The sequence below is a fragment of the Calonectris borealis genome, chromosome 5 (assembly GCF_964195595.1).
Source record: "Calonectris borealis chromosome 5, bCalBor7.hap1.2, whole genome shotgun sequence".
Lineage (NCBI taxonomy): Eukaryota > Metazoa > Chordata > Aves > Procellariiformes > Procellariidae > Calonectris > Calonectris borealis.
Genome location: NC_134316.1, coordinates 45098014 through 45111876, shown reverse-complemented (window position 1 = coordinate 45111876; position 13863 = coordinate 45098014). Strand labels below are relative to the sequence as shown.

The window sequence follows — 13863 nt, the reverse complement described above, 5'->3', positions numbered from 1 at the left end:
TCAGGAGCGAGTCAGATGAGGGGAGCCTCAAGGAACTCCCAAGATTGAAAGCAGATGTCCACATGATTGGGACAAAGGAACAATGGAATAGAGTGGGAGAAAAAATATCCTTGAAGACTAAAAATATTCTGGAAGGAGAACTGTAGAGATGAAGGTCAGCCCTCTGCAATCAGCAATCCCGGTGCTAGGCTGCGGATAGCAGTGAAAGACATACCCAATTTCATTTCCTAGAAACAACTAGAAACACTCATTGCTTGCAAAACACTTACTGCTTGATTCATACAGAGCTACAGGACCACATAGTTTTCAGCTCTGAAATTTCACTCAGGGAAGCTAAACCCCAACAAAATTTTCTTAACTACCCATAAAAATAGTTGTTCTTACCGGCACAAAGATTTGAAGTGACTCATGGTGAGGTGGGGCATTGCAATGCACAACGGAAAGGCCATGTTGCTCTTCAGTGGTGAATCCATCAAGAGGGGTCCATGGAACACCACTCTATTGAAAAGTGTGCCCTCTGAGAAGAGTTTGAAGAATATTTAACACCTATCCTTGACACACTAACTTCATTATTTCTGAAAAGTTACAGAAGTCATTATTTAATCCCATACACACTTTAAAAAAAAAAAAAGTCACTTGCTTGGGCCTACCTGCTAGCTTTCTAAACCCTGGGCTTGGTCTCTAATTTTAAGTGAGCATAAATAGGGAAAGCACAATGTGAAAAACTGGACACCCTAATACCAAGTCCCTTCACCTCAAATCATTGCAGCATACTTCAAAATATGCACATGCCAATCCTCTCACTTAGAATAACCTGGAACAAGGAAAACACTGGGATAGTGCGCACAAACCCTCTGGAATCTCGCAAGTTATCTTTGAGTTCGAAGATACTGAGATTAAAGATAACAATCAAGACCAAGCTTATTTGCTTGGCAGAGCAATACAAAGCCAGTGTAGCTTTCAAAGCACAGCCTGAATAAACGTTGACAGTTGCGTGGATGAACAGAAATCAGTTGGGCAGTGAGGGCTCACCACTAAGCCCTGGGAGCCAGAACATATGACACTTTCATAATAGGAAACTTTGTATTCTGAGTCTACCTACACCCATATTGCCGATCATTTATTTTCCACTTTAAATAAAGAATTCCACATTTCAAATCTTAAGAGTTTCACAGCTCTCAAAATTACAAAGCCTGTTTGTGCTTTGATACAGGGACACAGTTTGATCTGCTAAACTCCAGACATACTATAAAAAGAAAAAAAAAGAAAAAAGAAAAGAGAAGACAAAAAAAGAGAATGACTAGTTCTATATTAGTCACAGAAAAAAAACAAACATGCAGCCTTTTCCTGTCTTTTAAGAAATCAGAAGCTCCACAGAACACTCAGTGTGAACAAAAAGCCATTGTAGAAATTCACATCTTACTTTGAAAATAAATGGGAAAACCATAATCTCCAGCACCTAAGTCAATCAGAGGATTGTGCTATACGGTGACAGTTTTGTTTGTTATAATGATCTTGAATTACTATTTATTCTTTCAAAAGTAGAAGAGGAATAGGAAGTGAAAAGCAGGTGGTTATCATGTCATGATGAAGAAATACTATAGAGAAGCAATGTGAGCAGTTTCAAAAAGTGTGGAAGACCTCTTTGCTCGCCATTTAATTTTTTAAGTATATATGATCAGAACTTTAGAAAAGGCCCTGAGGTGTCAGCTGGAAAGCAGGTGCAAACCAAATCCGATCTGGAGAGATGCCTGAATGACGATTTCAGCTGGGTGTTTCAGAGCCACCTTACTTTCAACCCTGGTAAAGAAATCCTGTTGGTGGGTGGAGGTCATTGTAGTCATGCTCTTTATGTTCCTTAAGCTCTTGTTTACTGACTATTTGTTCAGCTGACTAATCTCAGCATCACTTTCTGTAGAAACTCACCTATATCACATGGAGTATCATGATTCCCAATCATGTCAAATGCACAGGTTGTACCTTCATTTGTCCCCAAAACCTACTCTCAGTGATTAATTCTCCGCAACCTTCACTTAACAGTGACCACTGCAACTTGCTCAGAACATGGAAGTATACTGTTCATTGGTTTGTACAGTAAAAGTTTCATTCCTGATACCATGCATTTTTTTAACTTTGGTAGTCTACAAAGAGGGAATGCATTTTGAGAGTTTAAGCTACTTTATCAACAACAACAAAAAATATCAATCTCCTTATAAAATCCATGTAGTACCAAATATTATTTGCGTCTAAAATAGATTTCTGAGGTCTTTTAAAGTCAGTATTCATTCTAGTTACACTAAGCTACAGCGAAAGGTTAACAGTAAAACTAAACAGCATTGATAAGCTGCTTGATTCTTCTAGCAAAATTGCCTTTATACTGTTTTGCATGGGTCTTCCAGATTTTGCAACATGGATGATTCACTCCAAGTGCAAGTTGAGAGCAAAAGAGATAAGGTACTACCAAGAAACCATATTTTCTTGTTAAAATGCCATCTATCCAAAAGATCTGTTATGTAAACAGATGTAGCAAGATGGCCCATATCTTACCTCCTGTGCCAAGATGGTCAAAACCACACTAGTCTTGAACTGCTTGTTACCCTATCTCAAAAAAAAAAAAAAAAAGAAAAAAAGAAAAAAAGCTTTCAGAATTTCCCCTCAGCCTTGCTGCAGTGTTTATCTTAGTTACTCATTTACCAGTAAGAATCTCAGTAGTCTAAAAGTTGAAAATGTGCATGGGGCAAGAAAATATAATGCAAGTTGTCCAATCAGTCAAACTAGCAAGTTAGATCTCATTTGGAAATTAGATGGACATTGATGTGCAGAAAAAAACAAAACAAAACCAAACCCCCCCAAAACCCCTGAAACTGTGGTCAACTGAGAAACCAAGCTACTCTTATGCTTTGAGATCCTCTTCCACTGCTGTAGTACAGAGATTGTTGTGAAATAACTCTGCACGTTGATTTGCCTCAGAAAAAGATAAGAGGAAAGGAAGCAAGCAAGGAAAGATTTTCAAATGGGCATCAAAAGACAGAAACATATAACCATTGTAAGCACATGCATTGCCAAAAGATCTTTAATGAAGCTGCCTGGAAGAGTTTTAGACATTGTGCAAGACGTCATCAAGTTGGCAAAACACACAGCAATTGGCTGAGTCAACATCAACAACACTGAAGACCAGCACACAGTTTTTCCCCCAAAAAAATCTTTCCAAATTAGTAGGAAGAGATTGTGCTAATTATTATGTTCTTTATTTAAGGACTTATGCAGGTTATAAGGGAGAAAGAGGCATTATGTTAAAGCATTCAACAGGACAACAATCACACAAGGAGACAAAACAGTTCAAATTCATACACAGAAAAAGGAAGAATGAGTGCTGCTGAAACCAGAAGCAGTCTCTGCTTTTGACGCTAACAGCCCTGATTAAGGCAAGCAGAATTTAGTTTTCTATATGCTTTTAAAAGCTCTGTTCCCCAAAGTGACTGCTTCACATGAATGTCTGCAATAGGAGAGGTACTGAACTGTACGAAACCGATGCACGTTTCCGAAACATGCTCAGGCAGCCCTTGGCTAACCCAATGAAATCCAGCATTCACAACATAATCAGCATGTGTCCAGCTCCATTCTCCATGTACCCTGCCTGTTTCCAAAAGCCCCCCTCAGGCTGGCCCTATTGGCAACGTCCTGATGTACTTACTATTCAGTGAAGAACCTGGCAATGCCATACTGACTAATATCTTCTCTGTTCTCCAGCAGCTGGCTCACTGCATCCTCCATGTACGTGAGGACATGTCTTTGAGCTGCAAATAAAAGACAGTAAGAGACAGAAATTAGAATACAAGGGGCCTGCAAAGCCCAGAGCCAAACTAGCCTAGTGTGTGCCTTACACACCAAGCCAACAAGCACTTGCTCCCTCAGTTAGAGAGTAGAGGTTTCATTCTCCCAGATATGGATAGTAAAATTCCTGACCTAAATTCTGCTTTCTTTCCTGACTACACAGAGTCGTCATTAACAGTGCTGACCCTTTTTTAAAATCCCCCGAGATTCTGGAAGTGAAGGAGAAGGAGTTGTGAGATTGCCTCGTTGGAAAATGCTTACTCAAGAGGAGGAGCTCCTGATCTCTGTTCTGAGTCACAGAACATATACAGATGGTCAATGTCATATCTATGGGGCTGTTGCAGAGCTTTAGGTGTTCCCTGCCCTTCCCTCCTTACCAAGGCCAAGTAGCTCTAAGGTTGTTATGTAAAGTTTTTTTCCTAAAGGTGCAAATAAAAGTACATCTGTTTCCATACAAGCATCAGTGAATGTTCTTGGAGTGGCAGGTGGGGAACAGGTCTCAGTGCCAAGAGAGATTTATATTGCTCACAGTCAGTCTCAAATAACTGCCTAAACCAAACATTTCAGAAGTGGTGGATCTGCCAGTACCCAACCACAGAATGCCACTCACTTAAAAGACTTCTGAGTAAAGATAGTTTGGTACGACACAAACCATCCTGCTGCTTCTACAGGGGGCAGACTCTATACAAATCAAGCATTTGCCAGGGAGGAAGCAGCAGAGATTTGCCACTGAGCCCCTTTGATGTTTTTGGCTAGATACCAAGTTGGAGCAACAAAGAGCTGAGTCTGGGGTGATGTGCCAGCTACCATGCAGTAGACTTTCCAAATCTACAAGTTCAACAATCAAAAGACAAGTCACAACGAACCCAGGAAAATCGTTCCTAACCTGGAAAGCACACAAACCCTGTTCCCAAAGCACACACCTCCATCCTAAACACGTATGCTACTGCACCTTTGCAAGTAGTGTCGTGTCCTAAAAAGAGCAGGAGAAAACCCTTAGGGGATATAGGAAAGGCAAAGGCTGTTCTTGCTCCTTGCCAATCTGCTCCAGACTTGGCAGCATCATCCCCTCACCAGCAACTGGCCAACCTCAGACCCACATCAATATTCTTCAAACCATTTTAATTTGTGCTTAATATCCTGGTAAGCATCAAGCCTGCGCCACTTGATACACAGCATGGAAGTCCCTTTCATCTTAGTGTGGGGCAGGTGGACTTCAAGAGAGGCCCGGAAATGATTATTCCCAGTGGATACAGTGATTAAAAGTATGTATGAACATTGATCGCTATCAGGGGATTTCTCTGCCTAGAACACTTTTCAGGACAATGGTAAAATTGGTTAAGCACACCCTGGAAAATACCTTGCAGCTGATAGCAAAATGGTGAGCCAAAGGTTCAAAGATATTATCTGGCACTAAAAGATACAGGGCGTAGCTTTATTTAATTATTTTAATGCAAAGGAATAAATTTAATTTATGTGAGTGATTAAAGAAAAATAGCTCTGCGCACCTGTGTCCCCTGAGGGAGGAATGAGTCGTGCAGCTCAGTCACAGGCTCAAGATAACAGCAACCGGGTAACTTTATTTCAGCCCATCCTTCCTCCCTCTTCATTATGCAGCCCATCTTGCACTCAGAAACCGTCTTCCCAGGCCCCTCTTGAGCTGTCAGCGGTACCAGATTAAGCCAGGAAACAGCACCAGTAGACAGGATTCTACTCATCTCAGCCTGCAATAAACTTCTGCTCAACTGCAAAACCATTCTCAAAACTTTGTGAGGAAGTATATACTCCTCTTTTCATAGAATAGCCCCTATCAATGAAACATATTTTTGTTATTTTGCTTCATTAACCTCTCCCCTAAAAGCCTACGGGAATAGACAGGCATGGTCCCACAGTGCTACACAGCACAATGGGGCTGACCTCTATAACAAATACCTTTGAGTCTGCTCCTGGAGAATAAATTAACTTTCAACACAGAATTTCAGACATTTCTGTCGCACTTAAAAATGTACACAAATATATATGGGTCACTGTTGAATATAGTCACTGGTAAAAGGATATTTCTATTAAGCTTTTTGTTGCATGGCCTAAGGATCCTGGCAAAACCCCTCTCTCTCTATTTCCCAGAAAACAGGTAGAGGCATGGGGGAGGGAAGAAATTGGTGAGCAGAGAAGCTGAAAGAAAATAATAGCACTTGCAATCTCCTTGAGAAGTCTCGCTGTTTGGCTGCTGTGCTGTTTTGCAGGTAGCACAGTTCACACTGCCAAACCAAATTCCAGCTCTGGCTTCCTGTTCGCTGGCTGCCCAGTTCCATGGAACGGTACAAGTCGTATGTTTTATAACCCAACCAACTCTACCCTACACGGAAAAGTCACAGAATAAAATTTAATTTGCAGGCAGGTTCTAGCAGGCCAGAGAGGCAAAATAGAGTGCCAGGAGTCTGGTTATAGCAAAATAGTAGTTCCATAATTTATACAAATGGTACTTTCCATAACAAACACTGGAATCATACTGGAATGTTAACTATTTATGCAAGCAAAGTTAAAAATCCATGGGGTCCTGTGCAGAATAAATGGGATGATTCATATGTTTTTAACAGTTTCAATCTCTTCGAAAATTCAGGGAGATAATCATAGAATACCAGGTTGGAAGGGACCTCAGGGATCATCCAGACCAACCTTAAGTGGCGTATTGGTATACACGTTGCTCATATTTTTGAGGCTCACCTTGCAATAATAAGGCAGCAAGTCCAATTCAGAATGTAAAGCCCAAATGCTCATGCAACTGTGCTGTTACAGCTTGCTGTCTCTACTAATTTTCTTCCTGATGGAATTCCAGTATACTGCAGCTTCCACGCAGGAGGTATTACAACAGCTTAACATCCTTAGCTTTTATTTGTTTATGGCTTATTGCAACAAAGCCTCTCCTCCCTACTCGTACAAAACCTTCCAAGTTAATGGATCATGCAACCCGTATTTGCTAAACTCTTCCCTGAAATCCCACGCAACTACCCCAAAAAGTAACTGTGCCTGCCATAGTCGTTTGGTAGGTGCTACTCTTTGCTGTCAGGCAACCAGGCAGCTTTCACAGAAAGATCTGACAGCGTAAGTTCACAGAGGAGTCTTCCGGCAGTCCATGACCTGATATTAAGTAGCTACCTTCGCACAGAGTTATCTTAATTCTTATCACTAAACCACTAACAATAATGTTACACGTAGAGCCTCTGTCCAATCAGTAGCAATATATACAGTACAGCTCCTTCAAAGTCAGCTGCTGCAGATCTTAGGAGAATGGCCTCTGATGGTACTACTGCCACATTCACATGCCCACACCTCACCATCACTCACGTGCCCAAGGTTCAAAGCAAATTTTGGAATCAATGCGCTTTTGGCTCAGAATCAAATTCAGGGTTAAACAGTGGCTGTTCAATTCAAGCATGGCCAGACCAGGTCATATAAACCTGTAAGTATTTATATGTAAAAGGCAAAATGAGGATTGCATTCACAGTCAATCCACAATCTCTACAGACTTCACTACAAGAGATTAGACAATCACAACTAATTCCATTTGGCCATAACTGCACCAAATAATTTTGCATGTGTATTTTAAAGAGTAAAAATAGTCCTTTTATAAGCCACTGAATGGCTTTTTTCAATCTTCTTATCAGAACAAACAATCCGCTAATTCATAGGTTTGATTACAAATATTGTAAGAACAAGCATTGATACTTGAAAAAATTTGAAGGAAAAGGAAAATTTAATGCAGATAATACCACTGCATGAAACAGAATACATGCACTGAAATTCTCAAATTCAGGAAGAAGGAGCAAATACGTGTCACCTTTAAGTCATGATATTGCATATATAAAAATATTTTTATTATCAGCAGTGCTCGGGAACGGAGAGGATTAAGACCTTGGAAGTGCCACAGTACTGTCTGTGCCAGTTATGTGATACCTACTTCAGCACGTATTGGCAATGCAATCGTGTTAACCATACTATTTTTGCGTATTAGTTTCCCAGTTTTACAACTTAGATGCATCTCCCTAATGCTACATTGACAAGAAGCTTCTCCTTCCAACAAGTTTGCCTTTTCTAAAGGCAGAGAAGAAAACCTGAAGAGCAATGTATCAACACACTTACGAAGAAGTGATGCTGCATGTCATACTTGAAAGGAATAGCAAACATGGAATGGCCAGAAGATGCAATAAAAATAGCAGCAGCTGCTGCAAAAGAAAAATAAAGTGCACCAAACATGGTGAAGAAAGAGTATGATTGGAATAAATTGGTATCGGATAGTAGAAGACGTATCACATACCTTGTTTAAAGAAGCAGCAGAACAGAGCCCTACAGCAAAGGTAAGTCTGTATTTATCGAATCAGCTAGCTACATTATTGCTCAACTCTTCATGAAAGATGACTTCTTCTGGAACATGAGCTGTCTACCAAAACAATTTGTACTGTATGCACATAAGAGAGCATTTCTTTTTTTATGGCTGTTTCATTCCTGGCATAACTGAGTATGTTGAAAAAGCAGGAGTGGGAATTCCTGGATAATAAGACAAGCTTTTGTTAATTATTTGCCTCCTCCTCAAGTGAAGTGCCGAAAATACACACTATTTGATTCAATTAACATTATAATTCATTTCAGTTATCAGAAGTTCAAGAGCTTAAAAAGCTTTAATGTATTTGGAATATTTCTGGCATTTTTTAATCTCTAAGAGTGTAAAGTAATAGCTAAATACCCTTTCAGTATTTATTCTAAATTGGAGCTTAACTAAGGACACTGCTGTATTACACACATTGGAAAGACACATCTATAGTAACACAAAATCAATTTCATGCAAATATTAGCAAAACAATAACGATGTGAGAGGGAATTAGTAAGGATACAAACTGCAAGAACAAAATCATGTCAACTCTGGAAGTTTTTCCAGCATTGATGGTCTTTCAGGATGCTCTTTTTAATCTTTTCAGATATCATTAGGGATTTTATCTCTTCAGATATCACTAAGGAATGGCCTGAGCAAGAGAAGTATGTAAACAAAACAATCAACCTAAAAGCTAAATCACTTTACAGCTGTAGTTCCTTCCAGCTTTGCACAGCTTCACAGTGTAATTTCCTATTAACCCTCAAAAAAATTTTTTTTTTGGAAGGACAGAACACGTAATGAAGTGCAAGCAGACCTTGTCATACCAGAGATAACACTATGATGTGAGACATGCGCTGTTACTCAGGAACACATGCTAAGTGGCCACACAGCACAACTATATCATATTTCGTATGTGCGCAGTTTCAAAACCACTTTCAAAAAAAATTTAAGAAATGTTTCAGTTTATAATTTAATCTTGACCATAACTGAAAATTTGTTTCAAACAATTAATCAGCATATTAATCACAAACCATGACATTGTACTTTTTCAGTTTGCGCTCCTGAGGCTGCACACAGACTGACTCAATCGGCCAAGTCCTTCCAGCAGACCAGCAAGATATCATACAGCTGCTTGAAATCACCTCGCCAATGCAAAATTGTTGAGCTATCATTTAAAAAAAAAAAAAAAATCTAAATTTATGCAGTGTATTATTAACATTGTGGAAGTAATTGTCATTCTAGCTTGTTATAAGGGCGTTAAGTAGCCTAATGGTTCCCTACCTACTCATACTCAAATGCAGAAGGACTCTACTCTCCAGTTCTAGAAATCTACCTAGATCAGGATCAGATTTCACCTGTTACCTTTCAAGTTAAGGTGGAAGTCCTGTAGTGCAACAGCAGGTTTGGGGATAAAATCTCCATCTTTTGGAGAAAGTACTAGACTGGGTCTAAGATTCAAACACTAACATTTCTACAAGCAAACTCTTACACATCAGTGGGGAAGTCATTCATCTTCCACATTATAGTTCTCCTATCTGTACAACAGAGGAAGGAATAAAATTAAAAAAAAAAAAAGGCGTTCATTTCTCTTTTTAGACCATAAGCTCTTTCAGCCAGAGTGCCTCACAGAAGCTCATCAAATATCTCAACTAAGAGCAGACTCAGTGTCAGCCGAGATGTCTGGATAACAACATAACCTTGATTACGCTGTTAAAGAAAACGATTGCACTTGGACTTTCCAACTCAGTATTTCTTAAGACTGTTCAGAAGAAGAGTAAACCTTAGGTATCTGCAAAGTCTCTACACAACTTAAGTTCTCTGCTGGGAGCGACTCAGTTTTGTAAGAGCAGCAATACCATGAACATTCTTTCTAATCATGAAGCCTGAGACTTCTTATGAGAGAGATGAGGAAACACGACCATGTTTCTGGCACTTAATAGCCCCATGCTTTACTGATAAGGCACTTCCCTAACAGAGTATTTGTGTTCTTACATGTCTTACACTGGCAAAGGAAGAAAAGAAAGCACATCCTGGAGCTGGGGAGTAGAAGGGAGGAGAATCCAGAGAAAAATAAAAGTTCAGAAATTTACAATAATCTACTGCTTTTTCTCCGTAACAGGGAAGGGGCGGGGGGAGGGAATACAATTTGAAGCTTCAGAAGACAGCTGCATGAGCAGAACAATACACTAAGTGCTCCATTGCCAGCTGTAAATAACGGAGCAATCACCAGTTATTAAACCATAATGAGGAAGGCATGGAAAAGTGTCTCAAACGGGCCTCATTTTGCCTACTGTAGTTCCAGTCTCATCCATCAAATGAGAAACAAATTTTCATCACTATCCCAAACAATAAGTGTTGTTTATTCAGTGAAAATGGTTTTTAAAACGTCCTGCTTGTTACATCTTCACTGTAGCCTTTCTGCCAACTCTGCAGACCTCATCTCCTTTCCTATTCACTGAGTGACATCTCTGTTCTTCTACCTACTACCTCACAATCGTTGTGGCATGAGACGTGTTGCCCTGATTTTTATTTTCCAGGAACTCTGCTGTACCAAAGCTTCGCAATTATTTTTCATCTTAAGTGAATACTTAATTCTCTCCCTGTTCACTTCTATTTTAACTCACAACTGCTTTTATTTCCTTCTTAGCATCCAAATTACACGTGGAAGAATCATCTCAAATAGGAAAAAAAGAAAAAGAAAAGTAATGCGGCAAGTAGCATGTAACGTTACTTTGGCCACTCATTTTATTTGTTGGCCTGTTTTTGATACTGAAAGAGGAAAAGGGGAAAAAGAGGTTAGGAGAAGCTTGCCCATTCCAGGTCAGGAAAGACAGTGCCATCTGATCTGGGAGATTCAGAGAATACCTTATGTGGCAGCCTGGGGCACACAACTTCAGAATGAAATTACAGAAAGTGAAACTTATCACAGTTGCTTACAACCCCACATCAGACAACTATATCAACAAGACTTTAAGGCACAAATAGAACAAATCCAAAGAATAGTGATTTCAGAATGCCAGGTCAATGTAGAAAACATAAAAGCATCTTATGAAAACGTGTGGAGAAGTTTATTGGGGGGGGGGGGGGGGGGAAGATCAGGTTTTGGGGAGTTGGTTTGTTTGTTTTTTAACCACTTTTCTACTGCTAATACACAATTCATTCAGAGGATCTGTGAGCAGTTTGGTAAGTTACAAAGTCTCACGAAGACAAAAACGTTGTTATTGGTAACATTTACAGCTAGTAACAATACCATCATGTAGCAGACATTTTTTCCCCTCTAACAGACAACAGATATTGCAACCTAAACAGGAGGATGTACTAGGTGATCAACAGAACAGGCTCTTATACAAGTTATTGCTCAACCTGATACGCTTACACATGTGTCTTTTTCTGACCCCTATGTCAGAATGATTTCGAAGGTTGTACAAAATGAAAAGGGAATGGTAGGTCAGCATGTGGAACAGAGATAAAAGGAGGCTCACTTTAAGTAGGTTACTAAAGCTGCTTTCACCTAACAATCTTGCACATATCTTAGAAGTCTCATTTATCAACTTCAGATGTGAAACAGAAAACTGGTTTATTCTTACACTTTAAGAATTTTTAGTCTGCTTCCTGAATTGTTTTCAGTCATTCAATCCTTACTGACAAGTTTCACAAAAGTAAAAGTTAAGTGCATATTTCATTAAAAACCATTAAATGAACCCAAAACCAAGTTGGCTCATTAAAAAAAAGGATTTTGCAAGTTTCAGCCTAGAGCAACTCTGGAAAAGTTACGAGTCTCTCTATTAACGCGTAGGTTGAAAATGCTGACGTAGTGTGATAGAGTAGCACAAAATCAAAGGGTGTATCTACATGGCACGCTGCAATACTGTTCTCAAATATCTGAACTAGCTCCAGAATTGAAATTGGCAATAAGAACTTCGCAAAGTGAGCCTCCTGAGAATCACCCCGAACAGAGCGCTAAACTCTTATTTCTGCCTTGAGTTTCCTTACCACATTAGCATTGCAGTTACGTAGGTATCCACAAAGTACCCTACCAGCAGCCTACAACAATAGCACAAAGAGATTCTACTCTAAGACGAATTAGATCACTCCTTTGCTTAAATACTTCATCTCTCTTTAGCGCTACGATGTGCTTTGAAAGAACAGTCGTATCCCTCCTCATTGACACTATTGCTAGGCTAAACAAACTAAGCTCTTTTAGTCTCCTCTCCGCAAGACAAGTTTTCAATTTACTGGAAGCCAGCAGTGTTTCTCTAGTCTTGTTCCATTTTGACTTACCAGAGGCGGCAAAATTACGGTGGAACGAGTAGCACAAACCAATCCATGCCATTTCTGACCTTTCTTTGTACAAGAAAGCCACAGTAAATTATGTATACCTTTATAATAGTTATTACAAACAGCCTTTTGGGCCTAGAAAATAATGGCTGAAGAGTTTCACTTCAAAAATACAGTCTTGAATGCATTCCAAATGCTTACCACTTGTAACTCATCTCCTTTTTAGCAATTAAATTGACTTTATTCCATCCTAATTATTTTTATTTGACATATTAACACCAAATCACTTTGCTCCTTAGTTTCCTGGAACATCAAGCAGTAACACAAACTGTTACAGCCAGCTTAAAAGAATGCAGTCTGCAAGGGAGCAGCTGCTTTATAAGTTAAAAAAGATTTCCATTTTATGTGGGAAACATTACCAACATTACCTTATTTCAGAAGAAAAGCTGACCTTTGAACCATCTCCCAACACAAGAACAAGACCCCTTCCAATGTTCGGAAACAAGCATTAAAACAAGGTTGCTCACATAGATCTGTGAGCAAAACGGGTTGGTAATGGGCTGAATGAGGTTACAGTCTGCCACTGAGCAGCTGGACAGTTGCTTACCCCGATTCACACTGTGCCAGTGAGACAGGGGAGGAAACCGCAGCTCGCCTTCCCCAGGCCGGCGCTGCCTTCACGGAGATCACATCTAAGGGCACCGGCGGGGAGCTCCCCGCGCCCAAGAGGGCCCCGCAGCCCTCCCGCCTGAGGGGAGCACCCGGAGAAGCAGCGCCCTACTACACCGACCTGTAACCCCCCGGTGCTGCCCACTCCCCAGCCGAGAAGGCGGACGCGGAGTCGCTCCAACTCGCCTCAGACCGGCCCTGCCGGGGGGCACACCGCGGGCCTGGGGCCGTTCGCCGCTGTCCCCGGGAAGGCCGGGCCGGGCCCCGCCGAGCCCTCCCCATGCCAGGCCGCAGCACACCCGAGCCCTCGGGGCGCTGTCCCGCCGCGCTGCCCCGCTCCTCACCCAGGTACTCGGGCCCCGGCAGCGAGAGCCGCTCGGGGCTCAGCATCCTCCCGCCGCCGCCGCCGCCGCTCCCTCCCGGCTTCCGTCCGTTTCCAAGGCGCCCGACGCTCCCAGCGCTCAGAGCCCGGCGCTGCTCGGCCGCTCTCCCCGGCTGGGAACACGCCCCCACGCCGCCACAGTTCCGCGCCCAAAACCGCCCGGGCGGGCGCGCCTGCCCGGCCTCAGCTCCCGCCCCGCCCCGCCACCCCCGAGCGGGGACACGGCGGCCTCCCCCCATCCCCCGCCCCCGCACAGCCCAGCCGCCTGCCATGGGTCACCTCGTGGGAAGGGTCTCTGGAGGAGCGTGGTGACATGGCAGCCTGGCCTTGA

At 41.5% G+C, this 13863-nt stretch overlaps 1 protein-coding gene across 1 annotated transcript in view; it reads right to left on the bottom strand.

The window, feature by feature from the left end:
• Positions 1 to 13647, bottom strand: part of CSTPP1 (centriolar satellite-associated tubulin polyglutamylase complex regulator 1) — an 84997-nt gene extending 71350 nt beyond the window's left edge. Inside the window, exons 1-2 of the mRNA XM_075152238.1 lie at positions 13495 to 13647; positions 3695 to 3797 (exon numbers count right to left, since the gene is read on the bottom strand). Coding sequence (XP_075008339.1) covers positions 3695 to 3797; positions 13495 to 13540 — 149 coding nt within the window. The 5' untranslated portion in view covers positions 13541 to 13647. The remainder of the gene's footprint in view (positions 1 to 3694; positions 3798 to 13494) is intronic.
• Positions 13648 to 13863: the final 216 nt, after the last annotated feature.